The sequence below is a fragment of the Balearica regulorum genome, chromosome 1 (genome assembly GCF_011004875.1).
Source record: "Balearica regulorum gibbericeps isolate bBalReg1 chromosome 1, bBalReg1.pri, whole genome shotgun sequence".
Taxonomy (NCBI): domain Eukaryota; kingdom Metazoa; phylum Chordata; class Aves; order Gruiformes; family Gruidae; genus Balearica; species Balearica regulorum.
The window spans coordinates 46,859,534-46,882,072 of record NC_046184.1 but is presented as its reverse complement, the minus strand read 5'-3'; the positions used below and the strand labels follow the sequence as shown (position 1 = coordinate 46,882,072).

The 22,539-nt window shown below is 34.2% G+C and overlaps 1 protein-coding gene across 3 annotated transcripts in view; it reads right to left on the bottom strand.

Moving 5' to 3' along the window:
- Nucleotides 1-22,539, bottom strand: part of LRRIQ1 (leucine rich repeats and IQ motif containing 1) — a 116,990-nt gene that overhangs the window by 41,352 nt on the left and 53,099 nt on the right. For all 3 annotated transcript variants that reach the window (XM_075747954.1, XM_075747964.1, XM_075747974.1), the window contains 5 exons: nt 13,586-13,675; nt 12,720-12,844; nt 12,017-12,112; nt 11,585-11,670; nt 3,413-3,514 (listed from right to left, as the gene is read on the bottom strand). In XM_075747954.1, coding sequence (XP_075604069.1) covers nt 3,413-3,514; nt 11,585-11,670; nt 12,017-12,112; nt 12,720-12,844; nt 13,586-13,675 — 499 coding nt within the window. The remainder of the gene's footprint in view (nt 1-3,412; nt 3,515-11,584; nt 11,671-12,016; nt 12,113-12,719; nt 12,845-13,585; nt 13,676-22,539) is intronic.

Below are 22,539 nucleotides of genomic sequence, written 5' to 3'. Positions count from 1 at the left end.
CAAAACTATTATTTATTTAAATAATAGTTTTAATGAATCTGTATTATACAATGACCACATGCATTAAATTAATTTTAAAGAAACTGAAACAGCATCATCAAGACAGAAAGCATTAGGATTGCAAAATGCACGTTGATACTACAAATTACACCAGAGAGTAATTGTTCATAACTTACTTTCCTTTAAAAAATCTACAAATAGAATAAGTGCTACGCTCATTGAATTCACATACCTACTTATACTCCACAGTATATGCATATGTATTCGTGTGTGTATACACGCATGTATTGTATGTATATGTATTGATACATACATGTACGTAGACACATACATATGCACTAACACATATTTAATTACATTCCCGTAGTTTCGTGCCTTCACATGTTGCTTGTATTTTTAAATGCTAAGTTCTTGTCTGTCGGAACAATCGTTCCTCGTGCTGTTGATGAACCATGTAATACAAAGGGGTTTGTCTCTGACTAACTTCTGCGTGCTATTGTGATACAAATGTGAAATAATGGTCCCTTGTGGGGATTTTTATAACATCAGTGAGTAAAGCATGATGACTCCTCTAAAATTTAATAAAAATTTATGATGTCACTCAAGTTTTGAAAATGTATTTTCCTACAATATATATGTCAAATTAGAGATATGTGAACTATCCCATGGGGTTAAAGTTATGCACAAGTTTTCAAAACACAACATTTTGCATGTCAGCTCCTCACAACTTTTGTAACAGGAAAATAGTTGAATATTGCATCAACACTGTGTCCTCACTATGTTTAGATAATGCTTTATAGATTCTGTGTGATACAACACTGTCAGTATCATGCAGTAGCTTAGATAAGGCAAATTATGTCAGAATATAACCTTTATGTCAGAAACACCCAAGCATCAGATATTAAGCTCATTCGTTTTCACTCTTTATACCTCTAGGGTTTTTATTCCTTTTTGTCTTATTTGTATTTTTTAAACACAAACTAAAGACACAATGAAGACGAAAGACATTCATCGTACATTTTAACTAGATTACCTCTTAAATATTCACTACCATGATGTGTTCCAGTTTGAAAATCTAAAACTGTTCTAATTGTTTCACTTCCGAGGGCATCCCCTTTCAAAAGTAGTGATTCTGTTATTTAACAGATAACACGTGTGCTTGCTGTTGATGCTATGGTTTCTCCCCCTATTTCCCAATTTAAAGAAATAAAGCAGGAATATTTAGAATGCGCTTTTTTTTTTTTTTAAGATTTATTTAGTGGTTTATGAAGGAGATGGATTTGAGTTCAAAGTTTCTACCAGAGCACTGACTATCAGTCCGTGAAGGTAAAAGGGCTTGAATGGAGGAAGTTTACTTCCACCATGCAATGGACTGGTCTGTGTTCTCTCTTGACTTAAAATACGGTGTCCACAAGATTTATGGATACAGAGTGAAAACATTCCACCTTCTTGTTACAGAAAGAACTCCCATCGCAGAACAGACCCAAAGAAATCTATTCCAGGCAAAAGAGGAAGAAATGGTCAAAAGGTGAGAGAGGGGAAATGGGAAACAAGCTTTTCTGTGAGTGAGGGAAGAAATGACTGATAACACAACTCTGTGAAATTATCATGCAGGTGCTTTGCTTTGTACTAAATAACCAAATTCTAAATTTAGAAACTCTTAGTTCTGTCTGATGGTATCTCACATACATGTAAATAAATGCTCTGTGCTGAACTCTGGGTTCTAATTCACAACCTAGTGTTTTCTGGCCATATCATCTGAACTAGCAAAGCCTCAGGTAGAAGGACAATTTCATATTCTGGTCAAGCAGAAGAGTATAGATTGTCTTCTTGAAGGCTCAGCAGTTTGCATGTAAGCACCCAATAAAAGATTGCTGAAAAAAAATCTCAGTTTATTAGCTAGCCAAAGGAGTACAATGGTCCTTGAAATGAAAGATAGACGAGAGAGCCACTACAGTGCTTGCCTTTTGATAGCGAATCTGCTACGGTACTTTCTCTCCATGTATTCAAAAAGTAATTTCAGTAATATTTAGAATGCATACATTGTCTTTCCAAAACAAAGGGAAATGTCTTCAGGCAGGAACAGATCAAACTAGGGAAGCTAGGCTTAACTTACACTGACTTTAGAGTACTGAGCCTGGGATCAAGTATAGCTTTCTGACATGGCTTTGAACATTCACACTACTGCTTATAGGCTTTGGGCACCCAATGTTTTGCGGGCAGTCTGCATGTCCTATTTCTTCAGCATACGACGCATTCTGGCATATAAGCATATGCCACAGGAACAGATATGAGACACTGGGAATGCTAAGTCAGGCACAGTATATACAGATTTTTCTATATTCTAGGTAAATTCATGCTTGGATCCAAGGCATATAATGGTGCAAACATTTTTGCTCTTCAGAATTCACCAAGAATTGTTTCCAACCGAATTTGAGCATGGGTTTATGAATATGAGGCAAATTTGGACTTTCATATAACTAGGCTGATTATTGAATTGCAGTTCAGGTATACTCAAAATGATTGCACACCTGTCTCAGAAAGGTTCTAATTTCTATCTTCATTCAGTGAATATTAATATAGTATTATTATTTTTAATTTTACGTTGTGGGATTGGGACTACATCAGATAGCATACGGCTGTGTCTTTGCAAAAGATAAAAAGACAGAGGTGACAACTTTCTGAGCACACTATTAAGTTGCAAAAGGAATCAAAACAGTCTAAAAACAATGCCTCTGGAGATGTTCAGCTTCTTACAACAAGGGTATTTTAAATAGACTTGGTCTTATTCTCATCGCACTGAAACCAAGGAGAGTTTTAACATGAATTTCAATAGTAAAAAAGCTACATCACATTTAAATGTTTTTGGAAAGCCAATTTTATATTTGCATGCTGAAGATTCTTTTCTTGTCTTCTGTCGAAAGGGACAGAATAGGTGAGATTTTAGGGAGTATTTATGAAAGTAATTTCCTAAAAACATGTTAACGATCGTCACGAATTAATGGCTAGCTTGAGAAAAGGTGACCATGAGTGCAGAATTTGAAGTCATATTTCATTTATACAACTTTACTCTAATGCTTTGTATTTTATACCTGTGACATGCTTTGATGGTTTTTATGATAATTATTTTTATGTTGAAGACTTAATAAAAATAATAAAGAAATAAATTGGGCACCAGTTCATTATGAATTAATCTCTAGGACCCCTACCCCCCCCCACCCCGCCCCAATGAATTGAAATTGAAATGTTTCACTCCTGTAACTTGAGATACCCAGGAACAGATAAGAACTTTAAACTCCTGCCTTCTTCTATTTGTGCATATTGTTCTACATTTCAAGTAGGCTTGCTTAAAAGACATTAGAAGATTTATACGCTTATATGCATAGAGATAAAATGAAATACTTGTTCATACCTTCAAAGTAACCAGCATTTATAGGCTGTGTCTTCCTTGGTGGTTTCACATGGAGATGTTTATTTTCATTGTTTTTGAACAACGCCAGGCGCACAGCTGGGTCTAGACGACAAGAACAAGTTAAAATCAAAGGTCAGACCTGGCTCATTCATTCCTTCAAGCAGTTTTTCACCTTTTAGCCACTTAATAAATGAAAATACCTTTAAAAGTAGGTTTTATATTCACAAAGAATTACACTTTCTAAAATAAAGCAGCATAAATACATGTGCAACTGAGAACCAAAGTCACTATTTTGCAGGATTTTAACACTGTTGCTCTTTTAGCTAGCTCATCCACAGATTAAAAATAAATTCTAAAGCATATACTTGCAGAAAGTATTAAAAGGATGGTTTTAAAGTTCGAAATGAAAGCAGAAATATTAACAGAATATATGCCGAGCACAGTTTCCAAAAGCTTTGGTTCAGAATTAGTCAGCAGTCTAAATCAAGTCATTTACACCTAAAAAATGTTAACAGGAGGCAGTTTACAATTTGAGGCTAAACTTGCAGATAATAAGCTAACCTTCTTCCACATCCCATCCTTATTGAAATAAAAACCACTCCAAAAGTCTATAGACTCATCTATATGCCACAGTATGAAATCTTGATTAGTTTCATAACTTTTATTTTGAAAACTTTGCAAAGAAGCAAAGATGAGCACAGAATTGTCTATAAATCTAGATAATACATGTTCCTGGACTGGAAAATAATATAAAGTTTAATTAACAAAAGCTAAACTAATGCAAAACTACACAAGTCAGGAAAGGTGATTTTCATGTGTTATACCTTATGTGAAGGAAGAATTGTTTGCTTGACATAGAAGGAAAGTAGAGTTTAAGGGAAATAGTGGGTTAGAAAGAATGTGAAAATTCTATGCACAGTGCAGAATAAACCAGTCACTTATTAAGAAAAAAAAAGGGCTGAGAAGAATGTAGAAACAAAAGCAACTATACAATGACAAGTAAAAGTATATAAGATTCTGTAGGTATGACACTGAGCATGATAACTTGAGTCACAGAAAGCCAAAGGAAAAAAAAAAATAAAATAATTATGTTTCACATGGTTAAAAGAAGACAATAGCACAAGCAGACAAATACGCTCTCAGGAATGTCCGAGAAACAATGAGGCAGAAGAGGTTTGTCTACAAAGGTGACGACAAACTGTCAGGAAAGAGTAGAAATTAATAAAAGTAAAGAAGGAAAACAGCAATAGAACTTAGCAAGAAGTAGATTTGGCAAGGAAAGGATCTAAATTTTCACAAAGAATGCAAGTGTAGCAAAAATGAATATATGAGACACTGCCAGAACAGATAGAGCAGGAAAACAGAGGAGATGGAAAGACTCAAAGAACATTCAGACAGAATAAATTTACATGACTAACTACATCTGATGCTTTATTTTGAGCTTGTTAGATGACCTTGTTGATGTTTATTGAGAGAGTTTACAAGAACATCTATGATACTGCAGCAAAGTGAGTAGCTTTTTTTTGTTGTTTCCTTATTTATGGAAATAAAAGATCAGAATGCCCTGTTAAGTCAGTGGGCAATTTCTTATGAAATTTAACAGCAATTTAAAAAGTTGGTTTTGATTAGACCTCTATATAGACACTTCAGTTACAAACCAATGGGACATAAAGGGATCCTAAGAGCTCCACTTCTACTCAGAGAATGCTCTCTTGAAACAAGCAAGACGACGCAGACATACTGTATCTTTGCCTTATAAGCCCTGGGAAGACCTCGAATGGGCTGTGGATACTTTAAGAGATTAACGCATCAAAAAACCATGTCAAAATGTTATGGTATTCTTGGTCAGCCCCCACTGCATCAGCATTTGGTTGACAGAATGTTCTTAATGGTGCTAACCTCTCACAAAGCAGCAAACTTGACTCACGAAGGAAGCGTGGAAAAAATGGATAGAAGTAATTTAGGCCGTGCCTTCTTCCCAAGGCAGAATCAGCGATACCTTACACATTTCTTATCTCAAACTGTCTAGAAGAACCTCTCTCATCTTGTTGTATGATTATAGCTTCCAGTTTAACCCAGAGGATGTCAGATTTAGTAATTTTAACCCACTTGTACTAATTAAAGTATAAATTCAATGAAACGACCCAAGAAGCACAATAAATAATGGAGTTTTAAAGGTAGGTTATTATAACAATTCTGATAATGGGATCATTTTATTCACAAAGTGGATTACCAGGTTTGTAGATATTTTCACTTGGCATAGATGGATAAAGTAGGTGTATTTTGGCATGCCTCCCAACTCAGAAATAAATTTGTAGTGACCTAGTTTCTTCAGGGTTGCAAATGTTTGGGGCAGTAGACCACAGTAAGATTTGTGATAAAAGTATCTTGAAATAGCAATACATTATATTTTAAAAGTTGTCTCTGAAATTTAAATTAACAGAAGTTATAAAAATATTTTAAGTAAAATATGAATTACTATTGTGTTTTCTATACTTGTAAGATACATAGCCATACAAGTACTATACATAGATAAAAATGTACAGAATAAAATTTTGTGTGATTACAAATTTTCCAACACCCAGCATACAGTGTTGATACAATACAGGGTTGATAAAAAGACTTATAACTTCTTCTAGCTTTATGCTAGATATGAAACTACTGTATTTCTTCAATAGAAGACCAAATACAAAGTGACAAAATTGATTATAACCTCTTCAGACAATATGTGATTGAGGATTTCCAAACTATTTATGCTTAACTTAAAATAATTTCTGAGTGAGTCTATTGAAATAGTTCAAAAATATTTTAAAAATGTCATCTTTCCTTAATCCATCCCTCCACTCAATTCTATGAAAACTCCAATCAGTCCAAAGTTAAACTATACCAAGGACTTTTGGGTGAAGTCTCATGAAATTATTAGTGCCAACCTAGATTTTTCAAACATTTATTTGTGCAAAAGGATACCAGCAGTAAAGAAGGTCCATGAACTGGGAAGAGATGGAAATTGTTCTTCTGAGAGATTTCTATTAGAAGATTTATCTTTGAGTCTTTGCAAAATAACTTAAGTAATCTACAGGGATTTAACACAGTGCCAGACTACTTGAATTTGTGCCTACCTGGATCACCTCAACCATTGCCTACAGCTCTTTTGTTATTAAAAATGAGTCCTTTTCTTTATCTAGTCCCAAATGTAGGCAATATTACATAGATTACTTTATAATACTAGTGCTTTTCAGTCTTTAAGTGAGCTAGGGAAATGAACTGCATGTATGCTTTGATGACAAGCAATCAAATGTTTTAGATTTCACACAGAGAACTGTGAAAGAGTCCAATAGTTCAAAATGATACAAATATCTTCCTGGATTCTGGCATACTCATTTAAATGTGGCTTATTAAATGATGATCTGTGCTGGCAATCTAGGAACCAGGGAGGTAATTTAATGCACATTGCTTGGCTGACTCCAAATATAGAAGATAAGTTGGACAAACACAAGAAATGTTATAGAAACAATATGGAAGGAACAGTTACTGCCTGATCTGGCACCACATTTGCTAAACAACTTCTTGATAATATGTGAAACTGAAAAAAATTAAATGTTTGTCATTTGTTTTTGTTGTGCAATATCTGTAATTAGAAAAACATAAACATATCTGTGCCAACTTTAAAGAGTTGATAAATCAAAGTAGCGAAGAGTGACAGATGCTTATCTATAAGATATTTCAATTTGTAAATTCATTTGGAAGAAATACCACATTTTGTTATAATTGAACAGCAATTAGAACTCCAACTTGTCCATGGTTGGAGTTCCCAGATGATACTGCTACATGGAATATGCAAAACAAAAGTAGCTTTCTTTCAGCTACTAAGAAAATATAGACTAGTGGTCATTTATGTAATGTGTAACAAGGAATAATAATATCCACCAGATTTTTATTCCAACTGTTGTTAATTCAACAAATCCATGTTGTATAGTCAAATAATCTGTTTTGGGGTTGTGGGTTTTGAGGTTTGGGTGTAGTGGTTTGTTTTTTTTTTTTTAATTAGTATTGCATTGCTGTCTTAAATTCTAAACTAGAATTAAAAAATATTTGCTGACCTTTCTGAAATATCTTTATCATTGTGCTCTGGTTCTAGGAGTCAAGGCCCACTCCAACTACTTTTTACCTTTTTTTTTTTTTTTCCTACTTATGCGGCAGTAAGAGTTACCATCTCATGCTGTGAGTTACTGACAAAAGAGCATTCCTTTGGAGCGGAAATGGTTAAACAAGAAGTAATACAGCAGTGTAGGAGAGACAAGCTGAAGGACAAGGCTTCCAGCCATCTTAAAAGAAAAAGAAGTTAACCTTCAGAGGCTAATATAAAATGCACAGAATCAAGGAAATTCAAAGTTAAGCAAGAAATTCTGTACTGCAGTGCCAAGACATCTTTAGGAAGCTAGGATTGTTATGAGTCATAGACACTTAATTTTAAGCACAGTGAGGTGCAATAATGTCTGCTGTATTTAGATTTTTAATTAGAATTTCTATAGAATTTTATGCACCCATGATAAACAGAAAAATTTCTGACATTATGCCAGTTTTACTTGGCTGCAAAATTTCTGGTTTCTTGCCCACAGTTTTTGTATTATCTTACTGTAGAGCAAAAATAGTTGAAGCAGACACAGCTTACATTTGGTATCGTTAAAATACAGGCCACAACTTTATTTAACTACATAAACAAGCATACATAACTGTAGTGGATTAGGGCATAAAAGGCCTTAAGGCCATTAGTTGGTGGGACTGGTCTACTGCAATATAAGCATTGCCTGAATCACTCCTTATTGTAAGGTTATGCTACTTTAAGCTCTTCCTTGTAATACAAACCACAGGATTCAGTGCACTTGCTAGTATTTTCCATATTTTTTTCACTACTGAGAAGGTACGTGGCCAGATATATGAGGTCAGATACTTCTCAGTTACTTCTACATATCTACAGTTTAACTCTGTACTTCAGCCAGTCACTTTAGGTTTTGTGTCCAGGCAATGGAGAACTCTAAGTGCTTTTACAGTGAGATTCAAGTAGCCTGCTTTTGAATTATGTTTTAGGAGGAAATTAATAGGATTTAAGGTGGCTGTTTCTTTCCATGAAGGAATGCAGATGACTAGCTTAGATGTGGACTTCTATAATTAACCAAATAAATCCCATCACTGTTGCACTAAGAGAAGACAAAGGCTTTAGATGGAAAATGAAAAGGAATAAATTCCCACACCTGAGGATGCTAAGAATCGAAGCTGTTCGTGACTGTCCAAGTTCCAGTCCAGCAGATGCCTTGACTGTATTATAAAGCAACTGTAAAACTCTCTGAATGGAGGCTGATTTAACAATTTGTTTTTGTGACCCTCAGGCCTAAGGCAAAGGATTTTGATAGCATATGGAAGCAGACAGCATACTCTGATGGGCCATTTGTTCCTACAAAATTCATCAGTACCTTAGCATTACCTGCAACTAAGATCATTACCACGGAAGAGCTCAATGGCATATAAAAGAAGTTTGGGATGATGCTGAAATCTTAGCATAAAAGATATCAGATTATTTGTTAATAGCTTATAATTTATTTGTATCTAGAACCTGTAGATGTTGTTGCTTTGCTTTTTCTCAGAACTTAAAATTTTGCTTTTAAGTGAGATGCGTAATAGTAAATGGATCTAACATGGAAAATTGATTTTTACACCTTATAACTCACACTTCTAAGTGGATGCTGGCTACTTATTTTCTAGTGGGTCGGAATCTGTATCACTACCAAAATTATTTTATTGGAGTTAGCATACCTTAAACTATTTTAAATCAGAAAGCTAAGAAGGAAACTGTTGCAATTACAACCTGGAATTAGAACCTGGAAATTCAAAAGAACAGAAATAATAATACTAAAAATAAATCCTTCAAGATTTCACATGCAGCTTCAGTAAATACAAGATGGATGAAACTCATTTCAGAGGAGATGAAGGTGACAGGATGCTAATTTCTGTGGAAACATTAAAAGACAACGTTGACATCTACTTATTCAGATGAATTTCAATCTGCTTTTAAATATTAGAAGGAATAAAGTCGCTTATGGAATTCCTGCTTCAGTAGGGTTAAACTCACAGCAATGGCCTAAGATTGTGAACTCTCTCTCTCTAGTTACACTGGAATTGCTGTAAGTATTCTAACATGAGCTGTACCACACAGAGATCCAGGAAAGATACTGGCAGCCTAATGGATCTGGTTACAGTTTCCTGATCTGGAGCTGACTAGCCTCAGGATAAGGTATATCTACTCTAATTTCAATGCTGTAAAGTCCCTCTGTTCAACCACACTCTCGACAAGACCCTGACTTGCTCTAACCACTTCAGAGGAGGTAGCTGATGTAAAACATAATTATATACGTGGAGATTCTTCTCACATGGGGAATATTCTATCATCAGGATCATTTTTTAGTGCAACAGCTGAGTTTTAGCATGAGTTTGAAATGAAAATACTTGTTTTAATTTATAATTATTTGGTTCTTCCTGACCAAGGAAGGACTGACTTTGTCAGTGTGCTGTACGAGAAAGAATAGTTGGCTTGATAATCTTTGTACTGAAAAGGGATTGAGTATGTAGTATATTTAGTAATATTTCTTGGTTCTGGAAGTTACACTTTCTGCTTAACTGAAAAGAAGAATGTGATTTTAATGACTGTCAGAGAAACCTATACAGGATAATTATGTATACAGGTTATTTTTGTGCTTGTTGTAATAGAAAGATAAAACATTCCTATATGAGGTAGCATCAAGAAGAGAAAATTCGAAGCTATAAAAACATTGTGCAAAAGTTTTGTTAATTTTTTCAGCAAGAGTAATATACTTTGAGAATATTCCATGTGATATATTAAAAAGCTCAACACACATATACCATATTGAATAATCTGAACAAAGTGACTATAAACATAGTAAAAAAAAACACATTAGAACTACAACAAAAATAGGATAGCAAATCTGATATGCTCAATCAGATATTTATGACTGGATTAATTACTACTCACATAAACCAGAAAGCATTTGGAGAAAAGATGATATAACCTAATAAGTTCTATTCTTTAAAAAACAAGACAGAGGCCACCAAATGGAACATACGTAGAAACTCAGTTGCACACATGATATTTACTTTTTTCTTTTTTTTGGTAACACAGTAGGGCATCATGAGAAGTCATCAAAATTTAAATAGAATTACTTTAACAAATTATACTATTTTTTTTTTTACTAGAGATCTTTTTTATCATATGTAGTTTTAGGCATGATATTTAAAGTAGAAAAAATTATATAGAGGAAACCTTTTCTTAACTTTATCTGTAGGCTGATTTTTTTCCATTCCAAGAGCAAAATGTGTTTCAATATTTTCAACACTTAATTCAGAAGAGATTTGCAAAGTTATACAAATTAACTGTAGCTTGTGATACAATTAAAAAAAATTCAATGTAAATAAAGGTACACTTTCCAAAGATCATTTAGAGTAAAGGTTCTACTGTCAACCAGGCTCATACACATTTGAATGCTTCTTATACTAGCAGTATTTTATTAATATTTTTATTAACATATTCCATTAACATTTGTATTAGCATACTGTACTAACAGTTGACAATTCTAAGAAAGGTTAATTGACATAAGTATCTGAGAAGAACGAGAAGACAATTACAGCTGCATAAGCATTATCTATTTCCACAGTGAATATTTAATACAAAAAATATGATTTCATTTCATATATATCAAAATGTCATTTTCATAAATACTTCCTGTATAAGTCAATAATTTTAACTCAATATTCCCCAAAGAGGAAAAATACAAGGACACAAAATGCAGAAATGTAAATTCCACATCTAGAAAAAGAGATACATGAACAAAAAGAAACAAAATTTCTGTTTAACATAGCTGTCAAATATTCAACTTCAAAATCCAGTAGAATGCTTTTTAAAATCTGAATAATTTATCACTGGAACAAACTGATTTCTTTACAGAGATTTAAACTGAGTTGGTTTTACTGAATCACACTCCACCTTTATTCAAATTAATGTTTAATGTTGTGCAAACAAACATTTTAGAAGAGAGATACTATTTTGAGACTTAAGAATGGAAACATTACATCAATATCACCACTTTTTAACTGTTCACTTACCTAAATTTTTATTACTGTATTTTTTGGGCTTCATTTTATGGGCTCTCTTCAGCATAAGCTGTGCAGTAGAAATATCCTTAAAACCCCTAGGGAAGGAGAATAACTTACTAAACATTTCACATATATTATGTTACACCAGCTGCATATCATTGTATAAAGCACTTTTCAAAAAGAATACAAGTGTATAGTACTTGTGCATGGTATGAAACTTTCTGAATTGCACAGATAGATAGCTGCAACGTTTAACATTACATTATTGCAACTTACTAAGCTGGTCTCTCAGACACTTGTAAAAGTAATTACAATAATTTTTACTTTGGTAGAAAACAGAGATTCTTCAAAGGTGAAACTTAAAAAAAAGCAAGCAACAACAGTCAACTATACTGTACTTATTCCTGGCAGTCACTATGTAAGCAAAATAGCTTAACATACCATTCTTCTGAAATTTTCTCTTCTTTTTCAGACATGAATGAAAATTTCTTTTTTTCCTTCCAGTCAGAGAGCTGTGACATTGTTCCCTTCCCGGACCTGAAAACAAAGTATAAGAGTGGTGCTGAAAGGTAGGTAAATAAGGAAGGATCTCGGGTGACTGTTTTGCAGCCTTTGTCATCCTGTAAGTTGTTTGTGCTTCTAAAGGCACTTTTGAAGCTTGGAAATAATACAGAAAATCTATTTTAATACTCCAGGAAGGCTTTATCTTGGAGAGTAATAAAAATCTGCCATCAATTTGAAATGTTTACATTTCAATTACTTGAAGCATATTTCAGTCCTTTCTCTCCAAAAGAATGCAGCTGTGTAAGAAATCCCTTTTAATCTTTATCTAGTCTTATAAATCTCTATTTCAACATCTATGCTGTGATATATATGAAAAAATACAAGTTTTATGATTTATAGTCAAACCTAGATAAATAAAAATACACATATATATACTTATATTCTTAATTCTGGTAGTCAATGAAGAATAACAACTGAATTTAATATATTTGGTTTTAACAAGTAAATACATTTCAATTCCAGTAATATCATATTAACCAAAAGTAGCAAAAGCATCAGAAAACAGCTTCAAGTTGTCTTCCTTTTGATTTTTGTTGAATCCAAATGAACTAAATACAATGAAAAAAATATATTAACTTACCTGCTATGACAGTGGATATTTTCTGCAGAGTATGAATGTGGTCTGTTAACACACTGCCAAACTTCATGTGGTGACAATGGCAAACTATTTGAATGTTCACTGGAATTTGAAGGCCTAGAATAATTCTAAGTAAGAGAAAGAAAAAGAATGCAGTTGGTGATTCCTGCAAGTTTGAGTTCAAAATGTGCAGGTAAACCTGCACCAGAGTTTGTAGAGGCTATTACTATAACAGAAAGTGTTCTTAATGGTGATATGCCCATTACAGACCTTACCTTCAACTAACTGAATAGGGCAAAAAGGTGACTTTAATTATACTTAATGTCCCCAAATAAAATCAAAGAATTGTAGATATAATGAATTATACATTTATAAGACTCCTTTCTTGTAATCGTAGGAAATAAAACATTAGTAATACTACGCTTGTAACAAGAAGAGAAAACCCTACCAAAACAAAAAGCTAAAACTTCAAAGTTTATGAAATAACTAGCAGACATTACAGTTCAATGACCTTTAGCTGTTCTGAAAACATTCAGCTGTTGTCATATAATGCAGATCTTAGTATTTTTAAAGTAGTGTGTCAAGTAGCAATTTTTAATCCATTGCCAAACGTACAGATGAAGCACATCATCTTTTTTTCTGCTACTGTGAAGTAAAGTGTTGAAATAAATCCAAAATAAAGAAGAAACTAAGCAAATGAAAGAAAATCTAAAAGAAAAATTGCATCTGGAGATGAGGAGGAAGTCTGAGACTTCTAAAAGTAATTGTGTTTTTCAAGTCAATAGATTGTCATATTAATCACCCCAGAATAGCATATCCTTAAGGAATGAATAAAGACTGAAGAGTAAGAAGTTTCTGTGACATGTTACCTTTGGCCAGTGCAGCTGGTTTGAGAGCAGGAGTGTTTTTGAAGGGAAACGGGTGGAATCTAGAGTTAGCCATTCCTTCTCTAATGCAGCCTGCATGAATGAGTAAAGTCAAATAGTGCACTGATAAAATCAGTTTAGTTTTGATAACTTTTGCAAAGTCTCTTTTAAATTGTCTTACATACTGTTTCAAGTGTTTTCAAGTCGTATATCAGAACTGCCACCTGCAGAGCAACCGCACTTAAAACACCTTTGGAGATGCTGTGTTGTACTGTTTTATTTTAAACAGATCAGATTAACAGTATTTGTGGGTTGTGGGTTTTTGGGGGGGGGTTGGTTTTGGTTTGTTTTTTAAATAAGATGCATCCCCTCCTTCTCAAATTCTTGTAATTTTATCCCAACACTGTTAGTAAGCCCAAGTTATTAAAAAAGACTGCTAAACTCTGAAAAAATACAAACCTAAGGTACTTAAAGGCCTTAAGAACATGAACAGCTTTGTTTGCTGCTTTTGACTAATTGAGTATTTTATATCCAGATGTAGGTGCCTGATTCTGTCAGACTTGCTTTTGTTGAGCTGAACTGAATTGGTGAATAGTTTTCATTGAAATCTGAGGTTAAAAAAAGTGAATGCTATATGTACTTATTCCTTCAATTAATCATTTTCATTTTGATGTAATGGAATAATCTGGAAACTAAAATAATAGTTTGGAAGGAAGAGGGGTGACAGTATTAGGTGCTAACTGGTGTCACTAGCACTTCAAGGCAGAATTCAGTTTTCTTTCATAAAACCAAAATTTTGTTTCAAACTCAACCTGTATATGACTTATTTTTTCTTACACGCCCTTGAGTTTTTTGACCACATGTTCTTTCAATATATTCTGATAAGTGAGAGGAGTAAATTACTCCCACACAGTAAGTAAATACCTTTGAAGAATTTGGCTTCACTTACACAGAGCTCAGTCATTCAGGCTGTTCTTACTTTAGCAGCAAATAGCCTGGAGTTCATCTTTTGAAAATGTCTAATTTATAAAACCAGACTACCTTTCTCTCATTCATAGAATATTTCAGATTGCACTGATTTCTGACCCTGAGAAATTATCCTAACGTTGGATACCTTACTGTGTAGTTTGCGTAAACAGGACTTTGCCTTCAGTTGGTGAATAAGAAGGTCTTCCAAGCCCTTTCAAATTATGAGAGATAAAAGGATCATATTCCAGCTATTTTGAAAAGGTTACTTCAGGTACTGGTTGCATAACTAGGTGACTTTAAGATCACTCTTTTTATTTATAAGGTAACTGTGAACCAGTATTATTCTTCCATTGTAATCTAGCTTTTTAAAATAAATTTTCAATAAATTTTAATTTATTTTCATGTCTTACAAGGGATGCATTCTTACATCTTTTATTCCTTGTTTCTGGAATTCCCTGTTCTTTGATTACAGTATGTTTTGGTTTTCATTCTTATATTTAATACATACAAATAAATTCTATGCCCTCAGTATTAACAGATAATGTCTCTTTACCACTCTCCCCCTTCTTACCATTTCAGTTCATAATAAATATACATTATCCTTTTTATCAAACCTCCTCTCAGGTGGTTGTATATATTAAGAAATCTATGTAAATAAACTGTGGAGGCATGCAACAAATAAAATGTATCATCACGTTCTTTAACTGTTACATTTACCTACAACCCACTAACCTATCTCTCCTCAGTGATTACTCTTACGCTGATAACCACCAAGTGGTTGATACAAACAATTTTCAGTAAAAAAAAAAAAAAGTCACAGTTAAAATCTATTCCAGAAGTAGCCTGTAGTAAATCAAATCAAATTCCAAAGGCGATCATTTAAATACATGAAATTGGTACAATTCAGACATAGAAGCTGACAAGTTCGTATCTCAGCAGACACAAAGCTATGACATATTCAAGTTTTGCAGTTGCCTTGGGTCTATGGGCAGAATGGTCAAAAGGAGTAACTGAAAACTTGACCAAAAGCTGTCAGTGAAATGGGGTATTATTCCTCTTTGTAGTCCTTGAATTTACTCTTCAATTGCACTACTTGAAACATATTTCTAGCCTTTCAGATGAGACTTTTTCACTTATTTTCTAAGTGTGGGCGTGTAATCCAGTCACAGGTAAACTCAATGTCTGCACTGACATGACTTCAGCTTTGCTGGTATATAAAGGTTGAATTTGAAAATGGCAAATTTCTGAAGTATTTTTTTTTCCTCCCCTATTTGCAAAAGAGTCAATACAGCTGGGAGAGGGCTAGGTTTCCACTTCTCGTACAATTTAAATATATTAAACTTATATAATATATCAACTTATCTGGTGTGTTAAATATATTAAACTTATATAATATATCAACTTAACTGGTGTGTACAATGATGTGTCCATTAATTACATGGGTACTTAAATGTCTTACATTAGCAGTGCATACGATCCAAGCTCTACTGTCAGATTTCAGGGCAAGCTTGCATCTTAGCTATTTGAATTTTTACCTCTCTGATGAAATTGTTTGCAACAGATATCAATAAAATCATGAAACATAAAAACTAACACTCCAAAGCTGTAGTCAATTTTTTGGGAACAAGAATCACTTAAGTAGTACACTGATTGAAACCTTTTGTTTTATAGTTGTACCATAACGCAATTAAAGTTCTTTGTTCTTAATATTTACACTGAAACTTTTCTCACAAATATTTTCTTAGTCCAGTGTTTGCCATTTATTAATTTAATAGTCTCCACAGTGTTTTTATTTTTCATAGCCTATAAAATGTCTTTCAGCATTCTAAGTTTTGAAAAGAAACATCAATGAAAATATAAAAGCATGATTCAAAGGTATAAATATGCAAGACACAAAAAAACCCAATCTGACTTATGGTTAAGCACATTGGCACTCCTATGTGTATCATACTACAAAAATATACCGCACTGCTGTTTGCTTTGGCCAACGAAAACCCCAACACATTATTGATTTTCAAATATATGCTCTTCCGCTATGTTTATCCCTAGAGATTTTGACAGCACTAAGTTCAAGAAACTTCTGTCCATTATCTTTCCCATAAACACAGTCCTAAATAATAACTAATGCAAAGTTTGTGACAGATTTACCAATACCTAAAGCTAAAAACTAGATCCATTTCTACTGACATTGTTCACTAAGAGAAAAAAAAAAACAATATCTGAGATGAATTACAATGCAAATAAAATGATAATGTTTGATTGTATGGTCTACATAAACAGTTATAAGAATACTATATTTATGTTTAATTCTAAAGTCAAATTAAGGAATTGATTTCATAAATACTGAGCTATATAACATAGCTTTACACATATATGTAAATCACATACAGTTGCCTTAACACATATTAATTAATATCTTTTACACTTCTGGATCCTTCATAATTTATTTCCAGTGTTTGTTTCAAATCAAAGACTGTATTGATTACCTTAAAAAAGTATCAATTTTCACAAGCGCGCAAAACAAACATAGACCTTTCTAATTTTTTATTAAAACTTCACAGAAATAAATTCACTTTAGCTTACTGTTTGAAATAATTTTTAATACTTGGTAAATGTTTCAAGGGTTTCTGTCATTTGCAGGGGTTTTTTTGCTAGATTTTATATTAGTTTTCATTTAGCTCCTCCTCAGGACACAAACAAGATACTTCCAAAACTAGAAAGAATACAGACTGCCAAATTCACTATTGAACACAAGACAATTATCCCTGATAGTGTTCTTCAACAAGAAGGTGTGAATATATTTGGTTTTGGGGTTTTCTTTTTGAATTTTAAAACTTCCATAGTATTAGCTATTTCCATTTATCCATTAGGATCAAGAACTTTTTACCCTGATTCACCATCCATTTTTTACCCTTTGGGAATGTAATCCTACAGGTTTTTTTCTCCTCTTTGATTTTGTAGCTCATCAATGAACTCTGGAAGCTTAGGGATTTCTTTTCCTAGCATATTATATACATAACATTTTTCATTTTGTTATTCCTTCATTTTTCAAATATTTCTGTCCTTTCCTTTGCAAAATGTAATGATTGTTTACCAGCAAACATTAAACTTCTGTGGTCTCAGAAAGATAATCCAATCCTACAACCACCAAAATCAGTGAAAATGGTTCTACTAACTTTAATGGGGACTGAATGAGCTACTGAAAAGGAGAATTTTAGTGTAAACTTTATTTATACAATCTAATTCTAGACATCTTTTATATGCTCTGGATTACATTCTGAAGCTACATAATCTTCTATAATGGCTATACATATAATTTGGGCTGTTCTGAGTCATATTTAAACCATGAACAAAAAACAGCTCACAGGACACAGTGTCAAACCTACACTCAGCCTTGAAGCACTCCTACAAATAACTGTCCAAACTGTGAATAATGCTATCACATACTGCCTTTCATCTCTCTTAGATCAAGGAGGATCACAAGAGTATAATAAAAAAAAAACCAAACCCACAATCCCCCAAACTGTACTACGGTTAGAAGCAGAGGATACAAGAAGGCACTAACAATACATGCTGAAAAGAAAGCATTTGATATGTAACAACTCTGTTCTGGGTCAGACCAATTATCTATCTACATCAGTACTCTGCTTCCAGAAGAGTTTAGCAGCAAATGCTTATGGAAAGAATGAAAGAAGCTGGACATGTTGAGGACAATCCTTCCCTTGGTATATTCTTTCAAACTTTGGAAATTGGTGGTTTAAGGACTTTCTGTTAACATCTAGGAAAAGAATTCTCAACTTAAAACAGTAATCTAACTTCTTATGACAAATAAAACCATCCAATCAGTGTGTTTGCAAGTTTGTCTCTATATCAATCCAGAAAGAATGCAAATCATTTACAATACTGAGAGCATGTAACTGTTGAAGTTGTGTAGATTAACTCCAAAAGGCCAACATGTTGGCTCCCATGGGCACTGAAGCTACCTCAGGTTTCCAAGCATGGTGGACCTCCGAATTACAAGATGAATCACCATCTCACAAAACCGTGAAACTATTTTTGCAAATTAGGGAGAACTAACTCTTTATATCTCTTTCCTTTCTTCTGTCATTTCCTCGTTGACTCATTCACCGTTTGTAGGACAGCAATGGTTTAGCCAGAAAAAATGTTTTATTCATATTTATGTAGTGCTTTTATTTATATGGTGTATTGAGACAAAAATAGGACAAGTACCCAACAGACTATACACAAGCAGCAGAAAATTAATATCCAAAACTCTCTCTGAACTCCTGACTGGCTCCTGAGTATTACAACAGAATAGGAGGAATGGGAGGGAAAAAGAAGTGTTTTTTATTAAAAAAATATTTCTACATTAAAATTTCACAGAAATAGTATGTGGAATTCTTTACTTTTAAAAAAATATTTGCCCTCCAGTTCATCTGCCTGGTTTTGTCTAACTTGTTTTTCTGGACTTTTGCTCCCCTCAGTGAGGCAGGCTATTAGTGTCATTCTCAGTCTGAATGGCCCTTTTTCAACTAGATTTTACAAAGTATCTGCCCTCTCTACATTCAAATTCATTTTTAATTAGAATAATATGTAACAAGAGTAAATAAATAAATAAATCAGAATGAACCTTTCCACTAGTTTTCTCTATAGAATACAAGTTTAAATAAAGTTCTTGGGACTAGTGATGTCCTCAATTTCTGCTGTCCTAGCTTTTGGTGAGTATATTTGAATAGTGCAGTTAAAGTCTAGTTCACTCCAAGAAAATAAAAAAAAAAGTTAAAACAAAAAGACAAGTGATAGACAGGACTTTAACCCAAGGCAGAACATTCAACAGCATTCTACAACTATTTCATAGAATCATACAATTGTTTCAGCTGGAAAAGACCTTTAAGATCAACAAGTCCAACTGATAACCTAGCACGGCCAAGTCCACCATTAAACCACATCCCTAAGCACCACATCTACATGTTTTTTAAATACCTCCAGGGATGGTGCCTCAATCACTTCCCTGGGCAGCCTGTTCCAATGCTCAACAACCCTTTCCATGAAGAATTTTTTCCTAATATCTAATCTAAACCTCCCCTGGTGGACTTTGAGGCCATTTCCTCTTGTCCTATCACTTGTTACTTGGGAGAAGAGACCAACACCCACCTAGCTACAACGTCCTTTCAGGTAGTTGTAGAGAGCGATAAGGTCTCCCCTCAGCCTCCTTTTCTCCAGGCTAAACAAACCCAGTTCCCTCACCTGCTCCTCATAAGGCCTGTTCTCTAGACCCTTCACTAGCTTTGTTGCCCTTCTTTGGACACACTCCAGTACCTCAATGTCCTTCTTGTAGTGAGGGGCCCAAAACTGAACAGAGTGCTTGAGGTGCAGCCTCACCAGTGCCAAGTACAGGGGGACGATCACTTCCCTACACCTGCTGGCCACACTGTTTCTGATACAAGCCAAGATGCTGTTGGCTGCCTTGGCCACCTGGGCATACTGCCAGCTCATATTCAGCCAGCTGCCAATCAATGCCCCCAGGTCCTTTTCCACCAGGCAGCTTTCCAGCCATTCTTCCCCAAGCCTGTACCTTTGCATGGGGTTGTTGTGACCCAAGTGCAGGACCTGGCACTGAGCCGCGTTGAGTCTCATACAATTGGCCTTGGCCCATTGATCCAGCCTGTCCATATCCCTCTGTAAAGCCTTCCTGCCCTCAAGCAGATCAGCACTCCCACCCAACTTGCTGTTGTCTGCAAACATTCAATCCTCTTATCCAGATCATTGACAAAGATATTAAAGAAAACTGATCCCAACACTGAGCCCTGGGGAATACCACTTGTGACCAATCACCAACTGGATTTAACTTCATTCACAACTCTTTGCGCCCGGCCATCCAGCCATTTTTTTACCCAGTGAAAAGTCTGCCCATCCAAGCTGTGAGCAGCCAGTTTCTCCAGGAGAATACTGTGGGAAATGGTGTCAAAGGCTTTACAAAAGTTCAGGTAAACAACATGCACAGCATTTCCCTCATTCACTAAGCGGGTCATCTTGTCATAGAAGGAGATCAGGTTAGTCAAGCAGGACCTACCTTTCATAAACCTATGCTGACTGGGCCTGATCACGAGGTTATCCTGTACATGCTGTGTGATGGCACTCAAGATGATCTGCTCCATAACTTTCCCTGGCACTGAGGTCAGACTGACAGGCCTGTAGTTCCCCATATCCTCCTTCTGGTCCTTCCTGTGGATGGGTGTCACATTGGCTAATCTCCAGTCAACTGGGACCTCCCTGGTTAGCCAAGACTGCTGATAAATGATGGAAAGCGACTTGGTGAGCACTTCCACCAGCTATTTGATTATTTCAAATAAGCTGACAAAATTTCTTTTTGAGTAATACATGCCACATGAAGAACTACTTTTCCTAGTGTTAAGACATACTGTAGGTTAAATAATTGCTCAGACTGGGAGGGGGAGTGATCATATGAAGGATCATATGCTGAAGGTTAACCCTGTGGATACTCACAATAGAAATGGGCATACCACAGCCAGCCATACTGTACTGTCTTTCATCTGGCAGAAAGCTGTAACTTTCTCTCTTGGTTCCTGGCAAACATATTTCACTCTGTGGGATATTTCTTTCAAATATCATGCTACTCCAGGACAACATCCTTCATTTCTTTTTAAACTAAACTTCATTTCTGCCAAGGCCAAAGCATTCTTTGCTAGAAATTTCTTCTCTAAAAGCATAAGTAAGTTTTGATAAACTTCTTAAGAAATGACAAATTTTTAGAGCTCTTATAGCTGATACAGAAAGACCAGATCACTTTCCTATGCTCAGTTATACATGGTTGATAGACTGTGATTGAAAACTTCCTTTGAAATTAAAGGTCTGAATATTTTTGTGTATTTAGCCTTTTCTTTCATCCAGTCTTTTTAGGAATCAGATTACTCTGTGGGCTAGCTTTTCTGAGAAACTCAAGTTCATGCATAAAGTTTAGTTCAATGTTAGGAAGCTGAATATCAGTTCAGATCCAAACTTTCTAAAAAAACTTCCAAAGCTAAGATAGTACCAAATATGAACATCCTTAAATTAATCAACTATTAATTGCATTATTATTCCATTTCCAATACCACAAAAAAAATCAGTCTAAGTTCTGCCATTTTAATACTATATGTAAATATGTTGATTTGAACAATTTTATAAAAACTGTATACAGACTTCTTTTTAATTAGACAGTTTAGTGACTATACATTTTATGGAAAACAGATCTGTAAACTGCAAGCAGTCAGAAAAATAGTCTTTTTCTCTGGGTTTGTGTTTCATGCTTTTTCACATATTTTATGTGGTGAAGATAAATAGGTTAGCACCCTAATAAAGGTTATTTTAACCTTTGGCAATGCTTCTTTTTCAACCCTGTCTTTACATAAGACAAGAGAATTAGGAAAGAAAGCTGGGCACGACTGCATTCTTACAACTGCTAAAAGCAAACAATGTTTCAAGCCAAAAATGTAGTGACTATCATAGGGATTCCAGAGAAATATTGCAATGATTAATTGATCCAAAGAGATTTTATAGACTTACAAAAGCTGGTTAATTATTAGAGTACAGTCTTGTAGGAAAATTAGAAGACAAGCATAGTTGTGTAGTTGTCCATTTATAAGAAGGATATATTCACGATTACTGGAAAAATCACAACATTCTGTTAAGAAACACATTCAGGAAAATTTTATTGGGGAATGTCTTCTCCAAATATAATTTTGCTGAGGTGTTTAATAAGCTCAGAAAACTAACTGCTCTCTCAAATTCTAATACATATATATAAATTTATTTAGTATATGTACCTACATGATTTCTCTAAATACATGAGTAGAATTATGGAAACAATTTATTTTGTAATATACAAAAGTAAATGAATGATGAAAATCTCAGGGACCCTAAAAGTTTTCATTCACTAAAAAAGGTTGAATGTATACATACATAATTAACTCTCCAAAAGTAGTTTG